We start from the raw sequence: 22,651 nt of genomic DNA, 5'->3' as shown, positions 1-22,651 counted from the left end.
CTCTCCTCAATAAATAAATCAACGAAAGCCATCCCAAAACAGCTCATTTTTTAAGCACTGGGAACATGCTGGTGACGATGGCATTTTTTTCCTGCCACTTCATCTTTCCAAAAACAGGCACTTTCCTTAAAGAACTGGAGAGATTTCCCAGGAATAAGACAAAATATAGCTGTTTCTTTCACCAGAAAGCATTGTCAGGATACAGGTAACCAAAACCTGTCATTCTCCTCATCTCCCCAGGTATGGAGCACCTGGCAAAAAGCCTCCCTGCTCTGATCAGGGCCATGTGGACTGTAACAGATGTAATGATGACAAATAACAGACACAGCAGATGAGTGAGTGTCCTGTCAACAGATGTTCTGCCACAGCTGCTGCTTCACACCCCAAAATACACTGACTTGTCAGTCAGCAGGAAAATCCGATATTCACACGCCTTCCAAGTATTTGTGTTCTCATCAAAATACGTGTCCTACACGGCTTGAGCAAAATTATTTTGTTGCTTGTGCAATGAAACAAGTCATCTGCCCATCCAGGAACTCCAACAGTGGAGCAATTTGCCAAGAATAAGAGATCAAACCATGACTCACCCTGCCAAAATCACCTGTGCCATCTTCTCCAAAATCAGCTGGGTTTTATCTCCAGCTCCAGATGCTCTTCATTATTTTTAACTGGACCCATTAAACCTTAATGGATTTTTATTTTTTTGTGTTTATTTTAATAGTTCTCCTGTTTACTGTTTCTCAACCTAAATAAGATGGGGTTGTCAAGTACATTATGCCTCAACTTTTTCATAAAATATACAAGGAAACTTAGAGAAGATGACTCTTTCTACACATATGAATTGAAATAAGCTGTAGAGGGGATAGAGTGCAAGGACAGATTAATATCGTAACAAAAATAATATTTGCAGAGGAATTCAGAAAAAATTAAAACTTTTAATTCTATTATTGAAGATGAAAAATGCAGAGGCAGAAATAAAAGCAATCCATTTTCATGGGAGCACATTTGCCTGGTTCATGGAGAGGAAGAACTGTTATTTCACTGTATTAACTACTCACATGACAATTTTAAGGAAGAGGAAAGCAAATTTTCACATTTGACAAATAAAATATCTCAGGCTTAGTATCCTGCATACAGCCTTTGGTACTGACATTAATTGCTTCTGTGATGTTCAAATCCCCCATTTCTGAATCAAGGATATAATACACTCTCTTCCTTGGGTGCTTCACTTCAACCACAGCAATATCCAAGTACAAAGATGTCCCCACAGCATAAAACAGATCCTGGAAAATTGCTGCAAATATTTATGACTATAAATCTCTAAGGTTACTAGCTGGGATTAGACTACATTAACAGGCTCAGAAGGACAGGAGAGATAAGAAAAATGATCTATTTCCATCCAGGCACCAAAGAGCAACACTAAAGTTGTAGCTTAATGGATGTTCAGGAGCACATCAAAGCAAAGCAGAACAGATTCTGTTCATTCCCTTTACAGTATCAAGAAGTGGCTAAAGCAGATGGTCTGTAGTTACTTTCCTTACAGACTTTAGGGAACAGGAATGCAGTGAAAGGCATTTCTTACCCTGATGTCATTTGCAGCTGACAAGCAAAATGGGTATTTTCTGCTGCAGCTAAGGCAGAAAAAAAATGAAACCAAACCCACTGCATTGGATGCTGACAGTGGAGATGTTTAAAACAATAATGATTTGCCAGGTCCACATAAAACCCACAAAAATGAAAAATAAAACTTTACCTCTAAGAGACAGGACATAGGACAGTCCTTGTGGCAGAACCATTTCTTGAATGCTGAAACAAAAGCCAAATGATGAAGTGCCCCTGTGAAGCCACATCCCCGACCTGTGCACGAGCATGAGTTGTTAATTATTTAATGAAAAGCTAAAACCCACTGCATAACCTAATTCAGCATTCTCGTGCAAACATATTACTCTGTAGCCCTTAATAAAATTAAAAGAACATACTGAGGTTGCAAACTCAATTATTTGGAGGTAGAAAATGTCAGAATTAAGGTTGCCTAAGACCACAAATATTGGCTGAGAATAAAACAGAAGCCCAATCAGTAAGATTTCACCCATGATGATGATTCACACCAGAGCTTCCTGCTATTTCTTGTCTGGAAACCTCTTAAGTGCTGCTGGTGTCACTTCTGAGGTAGGACAAACCCAAAGGCTGGAACTGTTACCAAGTAAGTAATATTTCTTAAAAAAAAAAAAAGGGTTTATGCAGTAGTAGTGGAATATGTTAGAAAATTCTTTAACTTTGGCACAATGTGATCATTAATGCTTAGTTTTGTACCACTCAAAGTTTAGTACAAATGCCAGAGACTGATGTAGTTTTGTGTTAACCCCCTACCCCTGTGACTAATAGTCTTGTGCCAGTCAGTGCTTCCCTTTTTACCCACACTGGTGATTAATATGGACTAGTAAATGTCTTACTTCTGAGAACAAAGACTGTGTGCTGGACCAAAGATGGCAGGAGAGATACCTAGTGCCCTGACCATATACTTGAGATATTATATTGTCAAGGAGAAAAGATTCACTAGAAGATCTGGTACGATAACAGGAAAATTTGGGGAATGGGAAATTCCCCAATCAACCACCAGAAACCCTCAAAAGACCCTGACTCAAATCCAGACAATTCCACAGAAATATTCAGTATATATGCAGGCTCCCCAGGGCAGTGGGCACAGCACCAAGGCTACCAGAGCTCCAGGAGGGTTTGGACAATGCCCTCAGGCACATAATGGGCTTGCTGGGGTGTCCTGTGCAGGGCCAGGAGTTGGACTGGATGATCCTTGTGGGTCCCTTCCAACTCAGCATATTCTGTGATTCTAAGATTCTAATCAGCCTGGCTGGAATGACAAAGTCTGCCCACTGTAATCAAACCAAAATTCCATTTGCTCTGTCACACATCTACTTCTGCCCCTCATACCCCCTATAAAATCAGAACAGCCTTTCCAGGACACGTGGTAGAGCTTCAGTCGGGGCACAAAACCTCTCTTTCAATATTTAATCATTGCTCTGACCCAGATGTAAGAGAGAGACATTTAAAACCCAATCAGTATAATCCCCATGCAGATAACAAGCCCCATGCTTTGGTTTATAAAAGCAGGAACGACAATCGTTACACAATTAAACAAGGGGGTAAAGAGATGACAAAACTGCATTTGGCCTGGCTCAGGCTGAACTGGGATCTGATACTGTCTGCAGGAGGAGCAGGAGGCCCTTGCAAGCATGACTTGGAATAAATTAAATTCATTACACAAAGCAATGATTTGGGATAAGAACTCAGTAACTTGATCTACTCGGTCACCTTACACAGCGACAAATCGATGCCAGTCGGGGGGTGTGGAGACAAGGCCACGCTGTGCCCGAGTGTCTGGTGTGCACTGAGAACACTGGCAATGCAGAGCAGCCCTTTTCCAGCCCCCAGACACACACCACGGACCCTGGGATGGAAGAAGTCAATTCTACCCTTGTCATGGAGTCAGTAAATCCTGGAAGTCGAAAGGGTGGTTGGGTCCTACAGTTTCAGACAAAACTCGGAGCCGGAATCTCCAGGCAATTTTTTTTCAGTAAACAAGGATTTATTATGAGGCAAAAAAAGGTTTCTTGAAGGAACAAGATAGTAATTCCACTGAATCCCCACCAGGAAAGCTAGGAAAAAATACAGGATGAATAAGATGGAACTGGCTTAAGGAGAGGCTACAGTTACTTTTAAGCAAGCAAGAGCTATACAAGAAGATGAAAGGGTAAGTAAGAGTAGCATGGGTTATTAGGAGCTGAAGTTGTGAAAAACTAGGGAGAAAAATGCTACATTTTGTTAACCAAAGAAGCAGAAAAATTCTTCCAAAAAGAATCTGAAATAAAACCAGAAGCAGAGATGTATTAAGAAATCAGAGATTCAAAAACAGCTGAATGCAAAGGAGTGTAAACAATCGATAAGAGCATGCAAAACATTACTGTTAATATCAGACTTCTAAAAATCAGAAGCATCATATGATACACTTATTTGATACTCAGTGCAGCCTCCTGGCACATCACACACAAGAGTTCAGGGAGCAGATGAGAAACTGTGGCAGTGCAGAACCAAGAAAACCAATAAATCACTGACTCATTTGATTGTTTAACTTAATTACCGGGTCAAACAGCGGCACATACAGTAGAAACAGTCAATATAATCCCAAATCATTAGATGTTACAATGACAGCAAGTTCATAAAGAGAAGCTGCACTCAGTGACATGACAGAGCTGGGGTTGGAATCGATGTCCCCAGACACCAGTTTCAGATCATCAGCTCCAAGAGCTCATTCTCCACATCAGTTCTGTGAGATCACAAGGCTGTAACTGCACTGTCTGCGAAGTACTGATGCTGCAAACATTCATATGAAGTTGGGTGGGTGTGGGTTTGCTTTTTGAAATGACAAATGTCTATGGACTAAACACTCGTTAAACTTCAGACTTCAGTTATTCCTGTACATCATTAATGTTTAAACCTGGCTTAGCTCACTTTGGGTAAAGTGGTTTTGACTTGCTTATTTCCATGTCATTTTAGAAGAAAAACTGTAAAACCTTTTTGTAAAAGGCTATAAAAATAAACATACTAAGGAAACAAATGAAGGTATTTGAAACTCAAGTGGTGAAGAGGGCTTCCACCCAGCTGGTGAGTTCATCTCTCCAGTTTGCTCCATCCCCCAAAAGCCAGTCCAAACACACTATCCAGGAGCACTTCCTCTTTTTGCTCTTCTTGCAGCAAGAGAGCAAAAAAAGGAAAGCACAGGGATCATTTGAGCACATTAACCTCCCTGGAAGGGAAGGGAATGAGACAAGATCTTTAGAGAATTGCATTCTGTCTGCCTCTGCAGTAATGGCATTACACTTGAATGAAAGCAAAATTACGTGGAAGACTGTTGGTTTACTGAAGGGTCAAAGAGATGACAGCTGTGGCAGGCGGTGGTAAACCTTTAATATGCCATGATGTACCAATGTGCACATCCTTCAGTGGGTGAATAAACGTGGCTGAACAAGGGATTACACCTGAGTAAGCAACTGCATAGATTAATAAATTCAGCATCAGACCATTCAACAACAGAAGCTGCGGGTGTGGGAAAAAAAAAAAGCAACTCCTGAGAAATACCTATCTGTTCTTCTGCTACTCCATTTCTAAAAACAAATACAATCCCAGTGTTGTTGAAGAGAGTTTAATAGATTGAGACATGTACATAAGGAGAAAACCCCCAAAACACAGTGGGACCTCAAATGCTCTTGTTGGTATCTGAGCAGAATCGTTACGCGACAGATGCTCCACGTGCAGACTGATCCCCAGCCTAAAGCCAAATTGCTCCTTGCAGGGTGATGTAATCCTCAAAAGTATATTGTTAACTACAATTTAATAAAAAGTCACGGGCTCAAAAAAATACAGTTTCATAAAAAAAGAGCGAAGATGTCTCGCTGCACAGGGCCGAGAGGGGTAATAACAGGAAAATAAAATCAGGCACTGCATCTCTTCTCGTAAGTAGGGAGAATTTCCCTGGTTATTAAATGAGACTCCCCACAACCCACAGCCTGTGCTGTGCTCTCTGTAACTACTCACTGCCCTATTGTACAAGGAACACGACACAAATATGTAATCAATACAAAAATAACGAGAGAAGCACTGCAGTATAATAGCAGATGTTCTGCAAGTTCCATTGCTTTGGTATTAAGACACCTACTTTGCTTCCCAATAAACACTGGGAAGCAAAATATGCAGGTTGGTAGCAAGTCAGAGTCTGGAAAAAGTATATTTAAAGTAAGGTGATACCCAGTGAAGACATTTAAACTGCTATTTTAAATCCCCCCTAAATCTGATATTTCCTGTGTTGCAGCCATGGGTTACTTCAGTCAGAATTTACTGTGTATTTATATATTCACTGAATGAAAGTGTAACTCTGTACATCACAAGATAACTGTGCTTGTTATAGAGTGACAGGATCATCTAGTTGGACAAGACATCAAATCCAACCACCCCTCAGCCCTGCCAAGCCCCACTAAACCACGTTCCTAAACATCTACTCGTCTTTCAAGTGACCTCAAATGCATTATTTGAAGAACAACACCTTCAATAACAAAGTGTTGTCTAAGACCATGCCAGGGCATCCCAGATGTCAACACAGATTGTTAGAAAAAACATTCAGTCTACTAAATTATCAAGTCAAATGCTCTAAACATGCCAAGCCATCCACCCAAGCTCTCCTTATTTAAAGTTCCTCATTATATGCCTTGTAGCAACACCATTTTTTCTACGTCAGGACTTGGTGCCGTAAAACACAATCCAAGTTGATATTTTAAGTATATATTTCAGTTTGAGGAGGCTCCAAATCCAATAGTTTTATTAGCCATGAAGGGTGGAGTAGGACACAGATGGCACAGACGTGTTTATGTCGACTGAAATGCTTTTCCTGTTTGATTTTGTAAGTTGTAAAGCCATAGTTGGAAGATCAAAGCATTAAATTCCTACTGAACATTCCAATCAACATCAGCGGGCTTTAGATCAGGCCCTTAATGGGGTATTAATGTAATGTAAATGTTTTAAAGTATTATCTATATATTATCAGTAGCGTGTTAAATGGTCTAACAAGACCCCATTAGAGTCATTCTGACAAACAAAACAAGGGCTGAAACACTTTCCTTCCTTAGCAATGACCTGCTTTGATTCTTCAGTGAATATAAGCTCTGTTTTTCCAAAGAATCCATATTCCAGAGGTTTAAGAAACAGTCCCAAACTACGAAAATCCTAAGGAATGTCACCGCTCTTACACAGGAAAAAAACTGAAACCAAACATGCACACAAAAAAATAAAATCTGCAAGAATTAAAATGAAAATATGTTTTGTTTAGAGCTCTATCAGGTGTGCAGGTGAGGGGACTGCACAGGAAATGCTGAAGTTGTTAGTTATTTATAAAAATTCTTACACCTCCACAACTGAAACCAGCACTTCAAAAGGCTCCTGTTAATCGTTTCAGAATTTAGGCATAAAGCCTAAATAGCTAAAAATACAAGGGGATCATACTGGTGTCCATTGTCTCCATGTCTCCATTGCACTTCAGACACTTAATACAATAAGTCCAATCAAGAGAAATATTTAATATGAGAAAAAGACGCAGAGAGACGGAGCAACAGCTGCTTTTTTCAACCTCACTTAATGCCTTAAAGTAGCAAACAGATGCACCTGAGCATGTGCACCCTTTTGGACAAACTGGTTTTCTACCGGGATCTGAAGCCTCATCCTGGTGATACAGAGGATTCAAAGAGCATTCCTGACCAGGACCCTTCCAGTTGTGGACCACTGGTCATGGACCACCAGGCAGAAGAGCTGGACACAAAGCTGGGGGTCAACACAGCACCCTAAATCCCTGCTTGTACTCAACTTTCTCTTCAGAGATTCCAAGTTCCATGAGGAGCAAAATCATGGCAAGTGAAGGCTCACCTTCGCTGCAATGGCACTTTTCCAAACTCATATAAACCACAATGTTACAGGACATTAAGTCTGTATTTTTGGCTGGGTGTATAGGCTGGCCTATGACTTTTTTAAAAAAGAGTTATGCTCACACAACTTACTAAAACAGCAGCGAAGTTTTAGTCTTCGTGAAAAAACCACACAGAAAAATGATGTAATAAATAGCTTTTTGGGGAAAAAACATCTCTCTGCCTCTCTTGCTCCAAAATATGCTTTCCCTTCCTTCCTGTGCCAAAAAGCCTCTTCTCTGCTCTCTCCTTGCCACACTCCCCTTCTTCACAAGCTATTCATGCCCAAGCTTTGAAAGATAGTAAGAGACAAGCAGATTTACATCAAAAAAATAAAGAGAGATAAGGTTGCTATGGGAATAAGAAGACAAAAAACTGTTACTTAATCCAACATAAAAAGGATGAGAACTGGAGAGAACTCAAATGGAATTGGAACTGTCACCCCACCCGACGAGGTTATGATCTGAAACAACTGCTTTTTCTTCCTCATTTCCTCTATGCTTTTATGCAATTTCATTTTCTCATCAGAATCACTTTACAGAATAAAATATTTCACGTTAAGATTCAAAAAACTTTAAAAAATGAATTAGAGGTAATATTTTCCAATATGTTGCTCGTTGCTGTCACTCACTTGTAAGCTCTCAGAAAAATTGAAATATGCCCCCTCTCCAGCAATGCTATGGATGCAGATCTGAAATTTTAGATGACTCTTTAGATTTTATATATAAAATGTATATAAAAGTTTCAGCCATGTAATTTTCTTTCTTTAAACTACAGTCTATGGCATACAATAAAGTTTTACACAGGCTAGTAAGCAAATTCAGATTTAGGTTTTTTCCTACAGCTGCAATCAAAGGCAACTCTTATAAATTCTAAGGCAGAAAGAACTGTCACACACCCTCTATCCCCAAAAAGTCAAGGCACCATTAATGTCAGTAGTTTATCTCTAAAAACACTGGTTTTTATCAGTGCTTGCTGGAATCGCTTCCCAGCCAGCACAAAACATCACGGAAAGGAACGAATCTGTCCCATTTTAGAGCTGTTGATACAGGATAAATGTTTCTTCTCAGTTTGAGAAGTGTAGGGAAAATGTCTTTCCTTCCATTACACACCCCCAGAGCTGCCTTGACTCATTAAATAATGGCCCACATGATCTCCCTACACGGTGAGCCTTAAAAACGAGAAACGTGATGAAACCTTAAAATACCCAATCCATAAAGCCCCTACCCATGGATGATCTCTGGTCATAAAGACCAGAAAATAACCTGGAATGAACTGGCCAAAACCATTTCTTGAACAGGCAGCACAGCCTTAGAAAACCAGCTCTTCTTTGCACCTGAGCTCTTCCAAGTTACACAAAAGCCTCCTAAAAATGACCAAGGAGCAGATTTAATGCTCATTTAAGATGTCACTGCAAGATTTACACTGGGGTACTTTCACATACATTCACATCAGAGTGAATCAAATCCTGTGCCTGGTACTTAGAGGTTGTTCATGTCATAATTTGCCTGTTATACTCAATATCAAAATCTGCCATTTAGGTGTTTATCAACAGCAATACCTTTATCTGCCACCTCTGAGGTACAGGAGAATCCTTAACTGAATCCAACATTGAACTATTTGGGGATTTTCCATGTTGCTTTTGGAGTTATAAATAGCTGTATGAGGAATCGGGATAAAATGCGCACTAATTACCCTTGACTATGCAAATTAAGCTATTTTTAATTCAGGTTTAAACCGTTTTGAAGTTCTCATTGCACAACCACCGCCAAAGGCAAGTGAATGCTGTGTTCTTCTTTGCAACCCTTTGCTCCTTGCAGCACACAGAGCACCCCAAGTTGCAATGAGTTATTTTGCACAGTGGATGCCTTGTGAGCAAGGTGTGACTCGCAGCTCCCTGGGGACAAGGTGGCATTTCAAGCCTTTCCAATCCACAACTCTGGAGTGGAAACACAGGAGCAACACTTTCTGCTTATTTAAAATGAGATCCTGACGTACTCTGTTGTCTCTACGAAATAAAATTGATGCTAATCCACCAATTCCTCACACATGGTACTTCTTAACAAAGTGACACTCATGATATGGGAACAAACCCTGATGTGTATTTAGGACAGCGTGGCAAGTCTCAGTTTTATGACTCTTTTCACCCAGACCCTTGGGACCACACAAAAACTTGTAATTATACTTTTTCCTGGCAATTTGAATGGAAATTTGAGTCACCTGCACAGGGTCACAATCATCACTATTCAAACTCAGGTCTCCTCAAAGCCCTGCACCCTTTGCATCAGGCTATTCCACATTTCTGTGTCCCTACCCCTGGCAGGGGGATGGAACAAAATGATCCTTAAGGTCCCTTCCAACCCAAACCATTGTGTGATTCTCATTTTACACCACAGGAAAACATCCAGCTAGCTTCAGTATAGAGTTCTTAATTCATAATGCATAAAGCCACTCCTCACCTCCCCTGCTCCACTGAACTTCCTATTCCCTTCTGCTGGAGTAAAATACTACAAATACTTGTAAGTGTCTGGTCCAAATAAAGTCATTTCTACATTCAAATGTTTCTCCAGTCAGTTCTCAGCTCCTGAACATCTGAGCCCCAACTGTGGAAGAGTAAAGGATAGCCAAGCACAAACACATTTACCCACATGTCATCTGCTTTCTATTCCAAGACAGTAAACAGCACTTGTCTAGAAAAAGGTCTGTTTTCCTGCCCCAAGGCATGGGTTTGAAATGCCTTTGTTAAAAGACTCCTAAAAAGTCAACAAGAAAGTCATAACTACTTGTTCCAGCCAAGAAGGAAAAAAACATCATGCTACATTAGACAGCTATATTTTAATATTCTGTTTATAGTTATGGAAATCTGGTTCGTTTTAGCATCAATAAGTTCTGATTGTGCTAATCAGACAAGAATATAAATGAGCTTTTATTCACTTAGGTTTTCAAACACGTAGAGTAAATATGGTGAGGTTAAGCTTTTACTTTACAATGTTGTGTTATTTTTTACTGAAAAAACAGTGTGTAAATTGTGTTCTAATCCCTGATAAATACTGATCCCTGAAATCTCATCACCGATATGTACATCCTGTATTGGAAAAGCTAAAGGTTGCTATTATCCCATTTGTTATTGCACAAGAAACTGGAAGGTTAATTACAGCACAAATAAAGCTTCTGTCCAAGGGGACAGCAGCCACATATTGAAAATCACCAAAAATTGAAAACCTAGAGCATTCAGTTTGAACCTGATCATAAAGAACGACGACAAAAATCAGAAGAGTTTCTATGGAAAAGCTTTTTAAAATACAAAACCAAGTATTTATTTTCAGTTCTGCTGTTTTCCTGAACATCTGCCAAATTATTCAGCTCTAGATTTCAACCCAGTGTACCTTCCCTGGTTTTCAGCTGTCATTCACAACTGCTTTAATTTGTTGTTTTTCCTCTGCAGGGTTCTGAGCTTCCCAAGGAAGGGGTTGATGCAGACTCTGCCCAGTAAACCTCCCAAAGTCCTTTTCCCCTGTGTTTCCTCCCCAACGTCTTTCACCTTTCCACTTGGATAGAAGAGGGTTTCCTCTTGCCTGCCTTGGTATCCCCATAGGATGATTCACCTGCAAGACAGCGATACCCCAAAGCAGTGACATCCCTGCATCTGTTTTGTAGCTAAGAAACAGAAAATTAAAGGTAGCACCCAAAATCTCAGAACTACCTCACTAGGTGAGATTTCTCATCCATCCTGGTCATCAGCAACAGCCAGTGAGACACTTGCCAAGGCACTTTAATCAGTGATGGCTGGACAAAGCAAGCCCAGGGTGCTTCTGTCGAGTTTAACATCAAAAGGCCAAAGAAACAATGGGATTTCTCTTCAGGTAATAAGTTAAAAATTCATCTTCATGTCATTACACAAAGCAGCAGAGGACAGGCAAAGCAGCCAAACTAAGCTTTTAGCTCTTCAGCAGGGAGAGCCTGGCAAGTGCAGAGGAATAACTTCAACAGCTGTTGTTGGAGGACAGGGAAGAAGAGACAAGGTGATTCTCTGAAGAGAGATCCCACCCTGCAGAACCTCTCAGAGGCTGCTCCTGTTGTCCCCTTGTGCCACCCTGGGATGGGAGGTGGAAAAATCCACTTGTAAGACCTCACTTCTGAAACTTTGCCAGTATTGGGCAACCCAAAGGCACCTGTGGGGAGGCTCCTGTCTCACCCTTGTCACAGGGTAGGTGTGCTACATTCCAAGGGAAATGAGGGAAAGCTGGGAATCTTCAACAGTTACTTTCTCCAGGCTGTCTGGGACAAGAGGCTGAAGTCACACAGCAAATAAGTAACCATAAACAAAACACCAGGCAATGATCCACTAAAACCTTCAGCAAACAGAAGTTCTAAGGCACTGAGAGTTACCACAATTCTTACTGAATAAATATTTAGCTTGTGGATTTGAGCAAGTCTTCTGGTGGGGGTTACTATTCAGTGTGCCCACACTCTATAACCTTTTACAAGAAATATATTGGAGTTATTTGCTCTATTGTACTGCAGTTTAAACTGCAGTAGGCAGAAGAACCAGGAAAGCACAAATGTATGGCCTTCATGCTCAGTAATATTTGCAATAACAAAATTTTACTGCAGGGTAAAGTGCTTGAAAAATCCTTCTTGGTAATTTATGTAAAAATCAGAATTGCCACTATAGCCAGAATTTCTCCATTGAAATGTCATAAAATCTGCAGTAAGTTTAATTAATGAAGAAAAAGATGGCATTTGTCTTGTTGAAATGAAGCATTAATTGTCTGAAGGTGAGGATTAAGCTTTAAGGTTAGACAGTATCTGCAGCAAGAAGTAGCTGCTTTTCAAGAGAAGGCTTTCTTCAGCTTAGAAGATAAAGCAGAAACCAAGGAGGCTTTTCACAGATATTTAAGGTCTCTCTTCAAAAACAATTTTAATATCACAGCATTTTCTATACTTAGGGAGTTAAATATTGTAACTGATAAGAGCACACCCACCACAGCAATACAGCCTGGAAATCCTCTGAGCCTGGGGAAAGGCCATTACATCAATAACAGCCTTTCCATGGCCTTGCACAGCCCCAGGTTTATACACAGCCAACAAGAAAACACAGAAGATCTCCTGAAGGAGACTATTTTTCCCCCTCACCCAATTCCAAGTGAACAGATTAAACGTCGTTCTCCATTGCTGCTCATTTTGCAACAGTGCTAAAGAGTGTGAAAAGAAGCCCTAAAAAAGCCTTTTCCTAAATGGTTGTGATCCACTGGCAGGCTGAAAACAGGAAAGCTCCCAGTGCTAAGACACAAGTGCCCAAGTGCAGTTGTAGTGAGCCCAAGAGCTGCAGAGGAAGGTAGAGCACAGGTTTACACTGGTGTGGAACGAGGTGAAACCGGGTCTGCAATAAGCTCCCACCATCTGTCAGCTCACAGCCCCGGGGTACCTGCAGCAGGACAAATTCCCTGCCCCCTAGGGCTTGGATCCCAGGCTGTGTGTCCTGTGTTCACCAGGAGAGATTAGTTAACCTTGATGGTGTGTCCAAAGGGAAACCTCCAACAGGTGCCTTTTCAGATTTACTTCAAGAATTCTGTTTTCTGCTGACAGATCCTGAAGCACCAAACAGTCCAAAGAAAAGCAGAACTCTAAGACTGGTTCCTTCTTACATTTAGTAACTAATTTAATGAGCAAACCAGATTTTCTATCAGTGCAATGAATCTTGGTAGCAACACACAAGCAATCCCAGCTAAACAGTTCTGACAGTCACTGCTGGCATAGATGCATTATGACTATACATGTCTAATGCACAAAAAGGATATTAATATTAATATGCAAAACCATTATGCATTAAGATACAGACTGGCTCTGTCTGAAGGCTGTAACTCTTAATGAAAACTGAATTCTAACAAGAGTAGCGAGGGATGATATTTATTTTTTTTTCCTACAAATGGATTCTCACCCATACAGAAACTCCTCACCAAAGACTAAATCAAAATTATAGCAGGTTTGTAAGAGCTTTATCTGTTTTACTCAGGGGAAGGTACTGTTGGCATGCTGCCAATGCCCAAGAACTATACTAGGAATTGCACACTGATGGCAGCAAATACTCTCCTACAGTTCATCAGGACTGCACTGACAGGACAAGAGGAATGGCTATAAATGGACTGAGAGTAGGTTTAGATGAGACACTGGGAAGGAATCCTTCCCTGGGAGGGTGGGGAGGCCCTGGCACAGGTTGCCCAGAGAAGCTGTGGCTGCCCCATCCCTGGAAGTGTCCAAGGCCAGGTTGGATGGGGCTTGGATCAACCTGGGCTGGTGGAAGGTGTCCCTGCTCAGGGACTGGATAAGATTTAAGGTCCCTCCCAAACCATTCATGAAAAAGTCAAGCCTATCTCCAGTTACACTGGACACCAGAATGAACAGGAATATTGTTCTTACCAGATCCTGATATTTGAGATGCGGGTAAAGTGCAATGATAATAAAAAGTGGACCCATATCACACTGTTTCCAGTAGGATTCCCTTTCCACTTCCAATCAATATGGTACACAAGATATAAGGGCAAAGCAAGAACCTGATCACGACCCCCTGCACATGCACAAGCAAGTCCCTCACCCCTCATAAAATGGTACTGCAAATGCAGAGATCCAAGAGTTCCCTCTGCAGAGGATATTTCTACTTTCCTCTGGCATGATTTAATCATAACAACAGATCAGTAAGAACACAGAAGGTTTGTTTTCATGCTCTTTTGGAAAATAAAGAAAGAATCATGTTTTCCAATTTCCTAAGTCTCCTAAACTTAATACTAATAAAGAGAAGTGTGAATCTTACACATGACATTGCTGAGCCCGAGGGTTTAACAGTTTATTTCTGTATCAGACTGAGGAAACAAAATGAAAAAAATGAAAATGAAAGCAATAAAAACACCTGAATTGACAAAGAAATACATTTAATATGATCTAGTTTTAAACTCAAATGGGCTGTTGAGAAAGAAATGAAATAGAAAACCTCCCTGTTTACAAATTTTAGCATAAAGGGACAGAATAGGAACCAGACTTCAATATCCAAATAGTTTCTGCATGTTATAATAGTGTTTTGGCTGGAGTTTTTTGTTTGTTTGTTTGGGGTTTTTTGGGGGGGTTTATTTGTGGTTTGTTGAGGTTTTTTTTTTGTCAAAGCTTGCAATGGCTGAAGAAAAAAGTTTAATAATGATTGGGTTTGGTTTTCTCTATTTAAATAAGTGCAGTAAAGACAGACTTAGGATACACTGTTTGTGGTGGCAATGAATTAGAAGCTTAAAAGGCAAAGTTAATCCAAGTGGTGTCTCCAGGTCTCACCCTGGACATCCTTTTTGAAATGTGCCCTTTCATCTCCTGAAGGAGAAAAATTTTATGCGTTTACACAGAGTTCTCCTTGTTTCATTCCTTTGAACCTTCTCTTTATTCACAGCTGTCCTTCCCCTTCAACCACCCTTCAAAAGTTGTTTTTCCTCTAAATTCTCAGGAGAAACTTTAAAAACATACCTTTCCAGGGGAGAACAGAGCACAGTCAGTTTTAGCACTGGAAAGTTATGAGAGAGCAGAATAAACTTCTGCCTGTGCCCACAGTGGGGCTGCTGTGCAGGGCTGGGGGAGCCCTGAGGCTGATGGAGACACAACTCCCCCAGAGCTTTCCTCTTCCTCTCCAGCTGAGCAGGAAAATAAAGCCAAAATTAGCAATAGCGAGAAAAGGAAGCAGGAAAAGTTGCAAGAAGTTACACCTGGAATTAATTCATGACTTCACCCCCAGCTCACAGCTTAGTTTTGCACTTTTAACTGTTCGTGTTGTTTTGCATATTTTATTGGCCTTTATCTTTGAAGTTGCTCTTCAGAGTAATTTAAAACACAATAATGCTAAAGCATGTGTTTTTAAATTCTTTTCCTAACAAGGCAGACATTTTGAAACTCCACATATATATATATATATTTAATGCTAAGTAATCACCTTTTTGCTCCCCAAGGTAAATGGCCAAGAAGACCACAGCATCATTAGTCCTGCAGATATAATCACACATCAATAAACAAAAGCCCCAGGGCCATTGTTTTTTTTCATTAGATGCTCTCACATCCCCCCTTTGATGAACTATGAAGATTCACATCAGATAAACGAAAAGCAATTCAATATAGGACACTGCAATAAGGGAACCAGTTTGAAATACATTATCTGCAAAGACAGAGTGTGTCAAGGTTTATAAGCCAAGATCAGTATCATCTCCATTTCTGCAGCTATGAAGTTATTTCATAACACTGAACTGCAGACAGGTCTTAAAAGAACTGTCTTTTTGCTTATAAGCAGAGAGTAAGAAAAATTGTTTTCTATAGGGAATCACAATACCTGCTGATCTATCTTAATAACAGGTTAAAATAATATTCTCCAAAAGTGTTTAACAACTTCTTTTTACATCTAAAGCACGCTCTTACTAAAATCTGGCTTGAAATCAATTCAAGCACAGGATTCCCAAGTGGATTTTACAAGCCTGCTGTTCCAAAGGTCCCCCAGTAACATTCATGCAATTGAAGCAAACAGGTAATGTTAACATTGAGCACATGCCCAGTCTCCAAATATCAGGAGATTTATGTGTCAGGATTGAGACCTTCTGCAGGGTTTTGAGTGAGATGGGTTAGGCAGCTGGAAATGCTCAGTTCACACTGTTCAGCAAATTGCATCTGGCTCAAACTCATCTCTGCAAGTGCTGCCTCTGACTCCAAAAAACATTCACAAGGATGGCAACTGCACAACCTTAAATCAGGGATATATGTCTACTCTGGGTGCTCAAGGCCTCCAAGCAGTCCTGCTCCACCAAGCCATCTGGTCTTTGGAAATATGAAAAAGAGTTTTTTTGCTTGACTTCTTGCTGGTCCTCCAATCTACCAACTCCCCATGGCTACCAAGCTGACATTTGGCAGGTGCCCAAGTGCAGAGAGATGACCTGAAACACAGGCAAAGAAGGGCTGGAAGGACAAGCACAGGAAGATGAGTCTTAAAGAAATCCAGAATTATTTCCACTTCAAAATATTAGCAATGTTCTCCTTGTTATTGTAATGGTCATTGGAAATTAAGTATTCTACTAGTAATTAGCTGAAAAACAAGCATTTCTCCATTAGTAAACTCAGTGACAGTCAATGCCAACTTTGCTGTTGAAAATACTGAGCTCAGAGATGTGAACTGGGGAATTTGCAGCTAAATAATCTCTTTCATACTGTCTCTTTTTTCAGAGTTATATTTGCATGGAACTACATGTTTCTGAGAAGATATTTTTTCAGGAAGACATTTGGTACACTTGGAGTTCATACAGTTTAACATAAGAAACCTTCCCATCATCCTGGATCCTGAAGGATTCTTCATAGGCAGCCAAAACAAAACTTGCTTTCATCTATGTTGCTTTTAAATATAACCCAAAAGGACTGAGATGACATGAAATAAAAATGCAGGCAAGATGAAAGGATAAAAAAAAAAAAAAAAAGAAGTCCTTCAAGAGGTGAGTAAAAAATATTTCATCATGAAGGAGGAGGTTCTGTCCCCATAAACCACTGCCAAGGTGTCAGTGATGAGAGCAAAGCTTTGGGGGTGTCACACCAATAGTTCTGCAGATGTTGCTGCTCACACTCCAAACACTGGTTTGGGACTCTCCACTGGGGGATGTTCACAGATTTGTCCATATTACTGCTCTCAACACACCAGCAGTGCCTGGGAGATGAGGAGAACTCCTGGGTCTGGATGTTACCTCGTGTACTACTTCAAAAAGTTTTCAATTTAAATAAAGAGCAGATTTAAATTCAACACACCAAGCCACAAGATTTCACTGCTTTGCAATTTAAAAAGGTACGACTTCAATAAGGGTAAAGTGACTTGTTTTGCAAAAAACCCATTTGACTGGATGTTAACTATGAACAAAATATTGGGGTTTTAGCTTTAGCTTTCCCCTCTATACCTGTAGCTTAGATTTTTGTTGTGATTCAAAGTATAACTATTAAATTGTACAGATCAAACTAAAACCTACAGCAAGATAAAATTATTAGTCCTTATCATCCTTGGATCAACTGAAAAACTTACAGAAAGACATTATTTTTAACAGATTAAAAACAAAGCCTTTTTTAGCATCAATACTCATCTAACAATCACGCAACCACAAATACAATGAAATCATTCATTCTCCTACAAATAATGTGCAGAATGCCATCACCAATAGATGTGATTTATTGCATGAAAACTATTCATACATCTTAGTTAAGCACTCCAATATAAATGCAACAAAAATATCCAGCAAATCAAAACCAACAAGACCTAAAAAAAAAAAAATAAATAAATTTTAGGTAGACAATGATTTTTAATCTTTGGATTTTACCTGAAGTTTTATGTAAGAGATTCAGAAGTGGATACACACATTCTGCAACAACAAATTGTTTTGCTACATATATAACACCAGATTTTGCCAGTTCAGACATGGCAGAGGTTAAATGGTCTTGTAAGTAATTCCCTAAAGTTAACAGAGATGTTGCAGTAGATATCAGAAAGTGGGTTTCCACATTTCAAGTATTTTAAGGCTATAAACACATTTTCAACTTCAGGTGTTTCCAGGCACAAAGCAGAGGCACAGCTCTGACTGGGATGGCTCCACTCCCCAGGTAACACGGGGTGCTCACAACATCCCCCTCCTGCCCCACACAGCACCACTGCCACACACTCCTGCTGCTCAAAAGAGCTGGGAGTATAAAACTGGCATTGAGGAATGCCATGGAATACCATCTCTAACCTTCCACAGGGAAACAGCTCCCTGCCACACTCTCCCTCGTTATTTTGGGATTTTCACAGGGTCAAATGCAATCCCAGGATGGGCCATACTGACACAGGGAAAGCACAGACCCAGCAGCAACAGTCCCTACTCAAAAGAAGTACTAAGAAGGGAGCTCTGCTCCCATCAGTTTAAAGGACAGAAAAGCAAATCCCCTCTCTTTCAACTAATAATTCTGTGCAAGTCTTATATGATTGTTTCAGTGGCAGAAATGCCCATGACTTCTTTCAGAAAGCAACCCACAAAGTAGTCCTGAAGGAGAAAAAAAAGTTAAGTCTCTTGGGATTTTCCTTTTTCTGTAGAGAAACGTTTGGATTTGACAAAGACAACATTAGCACCTTTCACTTTACAGACTGGCTTAACAATGTCGTTTCCCTTTCTTCAAAGTTCTTGACTAAGCCAAAAGCAAATCCTGGCCTTCTGAGCCTCCATATAAAGCTTAATCCATATACTCTGCTCACAGCTATGTTTTAGAGCAACTCATGCAGGAATCCAACCCTCCTGAGGGCAGCCAGGACTGGTCACAGGAGGAAAGGGGATGAAGGAAGAGGCTGGCACAGCACAGGCTGCAGCATCAGGAGGTGATCACAGCCAGGTGACTGCACAGCCCAGCCACAGAACTGCCTCCTATCCATCCCTGCTCTAAGAGTCCTGCAAGGAAAAATGGTCCATTCACCAGAGATCCTGGGAATAAACCATTTGATTCACATGCTACAATTAAAGTACTGCCCTCCTTCCCAAAGCAGCACTGACCATTCTGAAGGGGATGCAAGGAGGGAATCTGGGCACTATCCTGCTCTTGGCAGGCCTGGCACTGCCAGCAGGCACAGAAATCACCAAGAGTCCATCCCTGAGGACAGAACAGGAGCCTCTCCTCTCCCCCTCACACACACCTTGGCATTACTGGGGATGCTGAAGCAGAACAAGTGCTGAAAAAAAAAAAAAGAGATCACCAAGAAAAACCTGGGACTTGTGCTGCTGTGAGCAAGCACTGACCTCAATAAGGTACAGAAAAATGACTCTGCAGAGCTCATGTGGCACCAGAGAGGAGACATGGACAGCAGCACAAGTTCCTACCATTGAGAATTGCCTGGCACAGTTAAGAAAAGCAAAGCTCTGAACTGCTGAATTGCCGCAGCAGTAACAGTGCTGCTGCTCAGGAATAAACTCCCTTCCAAAGCAAACGAAGTTTTGACAAAAGCTGCAGGAATCCTTCCAGCTACAGCGAGAATCTGAAGTTTCCACCTGAAGACAAACACATATTGCAGCTCTTAAATCAGCACTACCAACAACATCCTTAATGCATTTGAATATCTTCAGCTTGCCCTGAAAGCACATCCTTATGCAGTAACTTTGGAGCAAAAACACTACTCTAGTTCACTCACTTAATATTTTGTATTATTTAAGATATCTATTGCATGCTTGGTTTCTAAACTCTACATAACATTTGCATTTCAAAGCCTCCGTGGTCCTACTCCTCAAGTGCAGTTCTGGAATCTGGGAACTTATGCCTAGTTCTAAAACAGAAGTTAGAGATGATTGTTACCTCCAAGGCAGCCAACAAATGACACCAGCAGCAGCTGCTTCCACAGCAGCAGCATCTTCAGTCTCCTAAATTCAGTAACTCTGGTTCTCTCAGGGAAGCTGTAGGTTTAGTCTTTCAGGTGGCAAGGTTTAACCTGTTAAAAGAAAAACATAAAATTGAATCCCTGGATGATCTTTAGGAACCAGTTTCCTTGTTAATGGTTCTAAATAAATACAAAGTTGACAGATCCTTTAATGTTCCTCTTTTTTTCCTATGACTTAATCCCCAACAGAAGGTACATGGATACATCACACTTAGCTCTACAAGGTGTTAGAAGTTCCATATTCCAGCAGGAGCAGAGCTGACAGGTAAGTTGATTTTGTAGCTCCTATTTCCCCCCAAGCTCCAGCACTCATTTATTTGTGAGATACAGTGGGTTTAAAGGGATAGAGAGGACGAGGTGCAATCAGACACAATCAGCAGCTCAACACACTTGTTACAGAGCAGCTTGTGCTGCACTTGCCTTGTACACACTGTGCTGGCAACAATACGACGTGTGCAGGAACTGATTTAATTAAAGTCATGCCTAACCCATCCTTTTTTTAATGCACTCGAGTGTGATGTGCTCACTGATGGTTGTTTTGGTTTTAATTCCTCTTCAGACTTCAGGATCAGGTGCAATGACAGGCAGTGAACTCATTTGCTGCCACTTCTACCTTTGTCACTGGCCAAATGATTAACCCTGTGCCAAGGTCTACCAGCCTGGGTATGACATTGTTATTTTACTTTTTGTTTTTTTTTTTTTTTCCTAAAAAAGCTTTACAGTAATTTTTCTTTAGTTGTATGACAACTGTGGCCTTTACATGCTTTTTGTGTCACTTCCACAGCATCCTCTCTCTGCAGAGGAAGGGTTGGGGTAGCATACAGACCAGACTAAATGATTCCTTCTGGAATTAGTCTACAGATCAGTGCACAGAAACATTAAGGTCAAGAAAGCAACTATTAACTCTGAGGAGCCAAGTCTGAGACATCTGAACTTGATGTTTCCAGGTGAACTGCCTTTTACATTAGAGTTAAGTTTTTAATATTTCTGTAAATGGAGTGTTTGAATTTCAAACTAAGCACCTCAAAAGAAGAGTTCATACAGAGTGCCTGCTATGATGCATCCCCAAATCATGATTTGCTAGAATTTAATCTCCTCCAAAACATATCACATGGCCCTTTCCCACAAGAACAGTGTTTTTTACTTATCCTGCAATCCCTGGCTCACACAGGATACAGTCAGTCACCTCCCACAGCAAGGTGCACTGTGCTGACAGTGGCATCCTCTCCACTGTACTGTTAAAGCTCTTGCTTTCTGATTTTTTCATGTGTTTCTAGCCAGAAAAGAAGCAAAACTGAGCCCTCACATCTCTATCAAGTCACAGGTATCGATCACCCAGCAGGTACCTGCTCCCAGCAAAGCTGGCACAGAGGGAAGCTTTCCTGCAGGGAACAGCAATTCCCAAGCACCTAAAAAGAGGAGGGGAAATATCCCACCCCCAGGCAGCTCCCTGGGTCCAACAGTTTGAGGAGCATCACTCCTGAATCAGTTCTCACAGACCTCAGATTCAAAGATTTTAAGATATGCAACTAAAATGTTACTGGTTTCCAAAGGGAGTGATGCCAGTCCAATGAATTCTGTTCATTTCGCACGTTAAAAACTTACCAGTGCTTTGGCAACATCTTAATTCTTCACAGAATCACAGAATACACTGAGTTGGAAGGGACTCACAAGGATCAGAGTTCAGCACAGGACCATCCCAAAGAGTCACACTATGTGCCTGAGAGGGTTGTCCAAACTTTTCTTTGAGTCAAAAAAAAAAAAAAAGTCAGGCCAAATGCACACACAAAGAAAGGCAGAAACCTGTTCTGTGGCAGATCTGCTGTTTACGACTTGAATTTTCTCATTTTCTGTTTGGCCTTTGCTTTATTTTGGTTTTCTTCCTTAGCAAATCAAACCCACAAAAAACACACCCAAAAGGAAACCAAAACAACGAAAACAACCAAAAAAAATAAACCAAAAACTTCTTGCTGAAACTGAACACTTGGAATGGTCCATTCCCTGCCCCGTGTTTCCAATGGCCATCTGCAAAGCCTTCCCCAAGGGAATGTTATCCATGGACATCCAGAGGCAGGACCATCCAAACATAACCCTGGCACAGGAGCATCCCAGGACACCCCCAAGTTTGGGCTGCAGTGCTAAATCCTGCTGGACCATCCCCATCCCAAGCCCATGGCACAGAGATTTTCCAGCTGCAGTGTTTGCCTTGAGCAGTGAGGACAAGCCAGAAGGGCAGGAAAGGAAAAAGGGAGGAGGTGAAGCAAGAATATTAAAGTAGGTCATTCTTATGTGTCAGTTATCTTGCAAGGAAAGGGGAAAAAAATATGGAGAAGCTAAATTAATTTTGTTTTGTTCTTTAGGTGCTCTGGGCAAAGCAGAACATGATAGATCCATTTCAGGCCAAAAAAAACCTGCTTTGGTAGAAGCTAAAAAAAAAGAAAAAAAATTGAAAAGCTTTGTGGGTATAAAATCATAAAAATACATCCCAACCTCTGGCTGCATTATATTTTAATAAATTTTAATATCTGAAAGAGGGAATGGTAGTTACCAGCTAACCTTGTAAGATTTAAATGACTTTAAACACTTCATTTTCACTCTGTTCTGTAAGATTTTGCTAATCTAGGATCTATTTCTGAATACCAACATTTCATTTTTAAAGCATGACACTTAGCAGCGTTCAAATTTACAG

General features: G+C 40.7%; 1 protein-coding gene across 1 annotated transcript in view; it reads right to left on the bottom strand.

Annotated features, from left to right (window-relative positions):
• Window positions 1–22,651, bottom strand: part of LOC127471584 (contactin-3-like) — a 102,977-nt gene that overhangs the window by 57,356 nt on the left and 22,970 nt on the right. The window contains exon 2 of the mRNA XM_051788650.1: window positions 19,881–20,013. Coding sequence (XP_051644610.1) covers window positions 19,881–19,935 — 55 coding nt within the window. The 5' untranslated portion in view covers window positions 19,936–20,013. The remainder of the gene's footprint in view (window positions 1–19,880; window positions 20,014–22,651) is intronic.

This window comes from Manacus candei, unplaced genomic scaffold (genome assembly GCF_025592945.1).
Source record: "Manacus candei isolate 608988 ecotype Guabito, Panama unplaced genomic scaffold, ASM2559294v1 h1tg000025l, whole genome shotgun sequence".
Classification (NCBI taxonomy): Eukaryota; Metazoa; Chordata; class Aves; order Passeriformes; family Pipridae; genus Manacus; species Manacus candei.
This window is presented reverse-complemented; position numbering and strand designations above follow the sequence as displayed.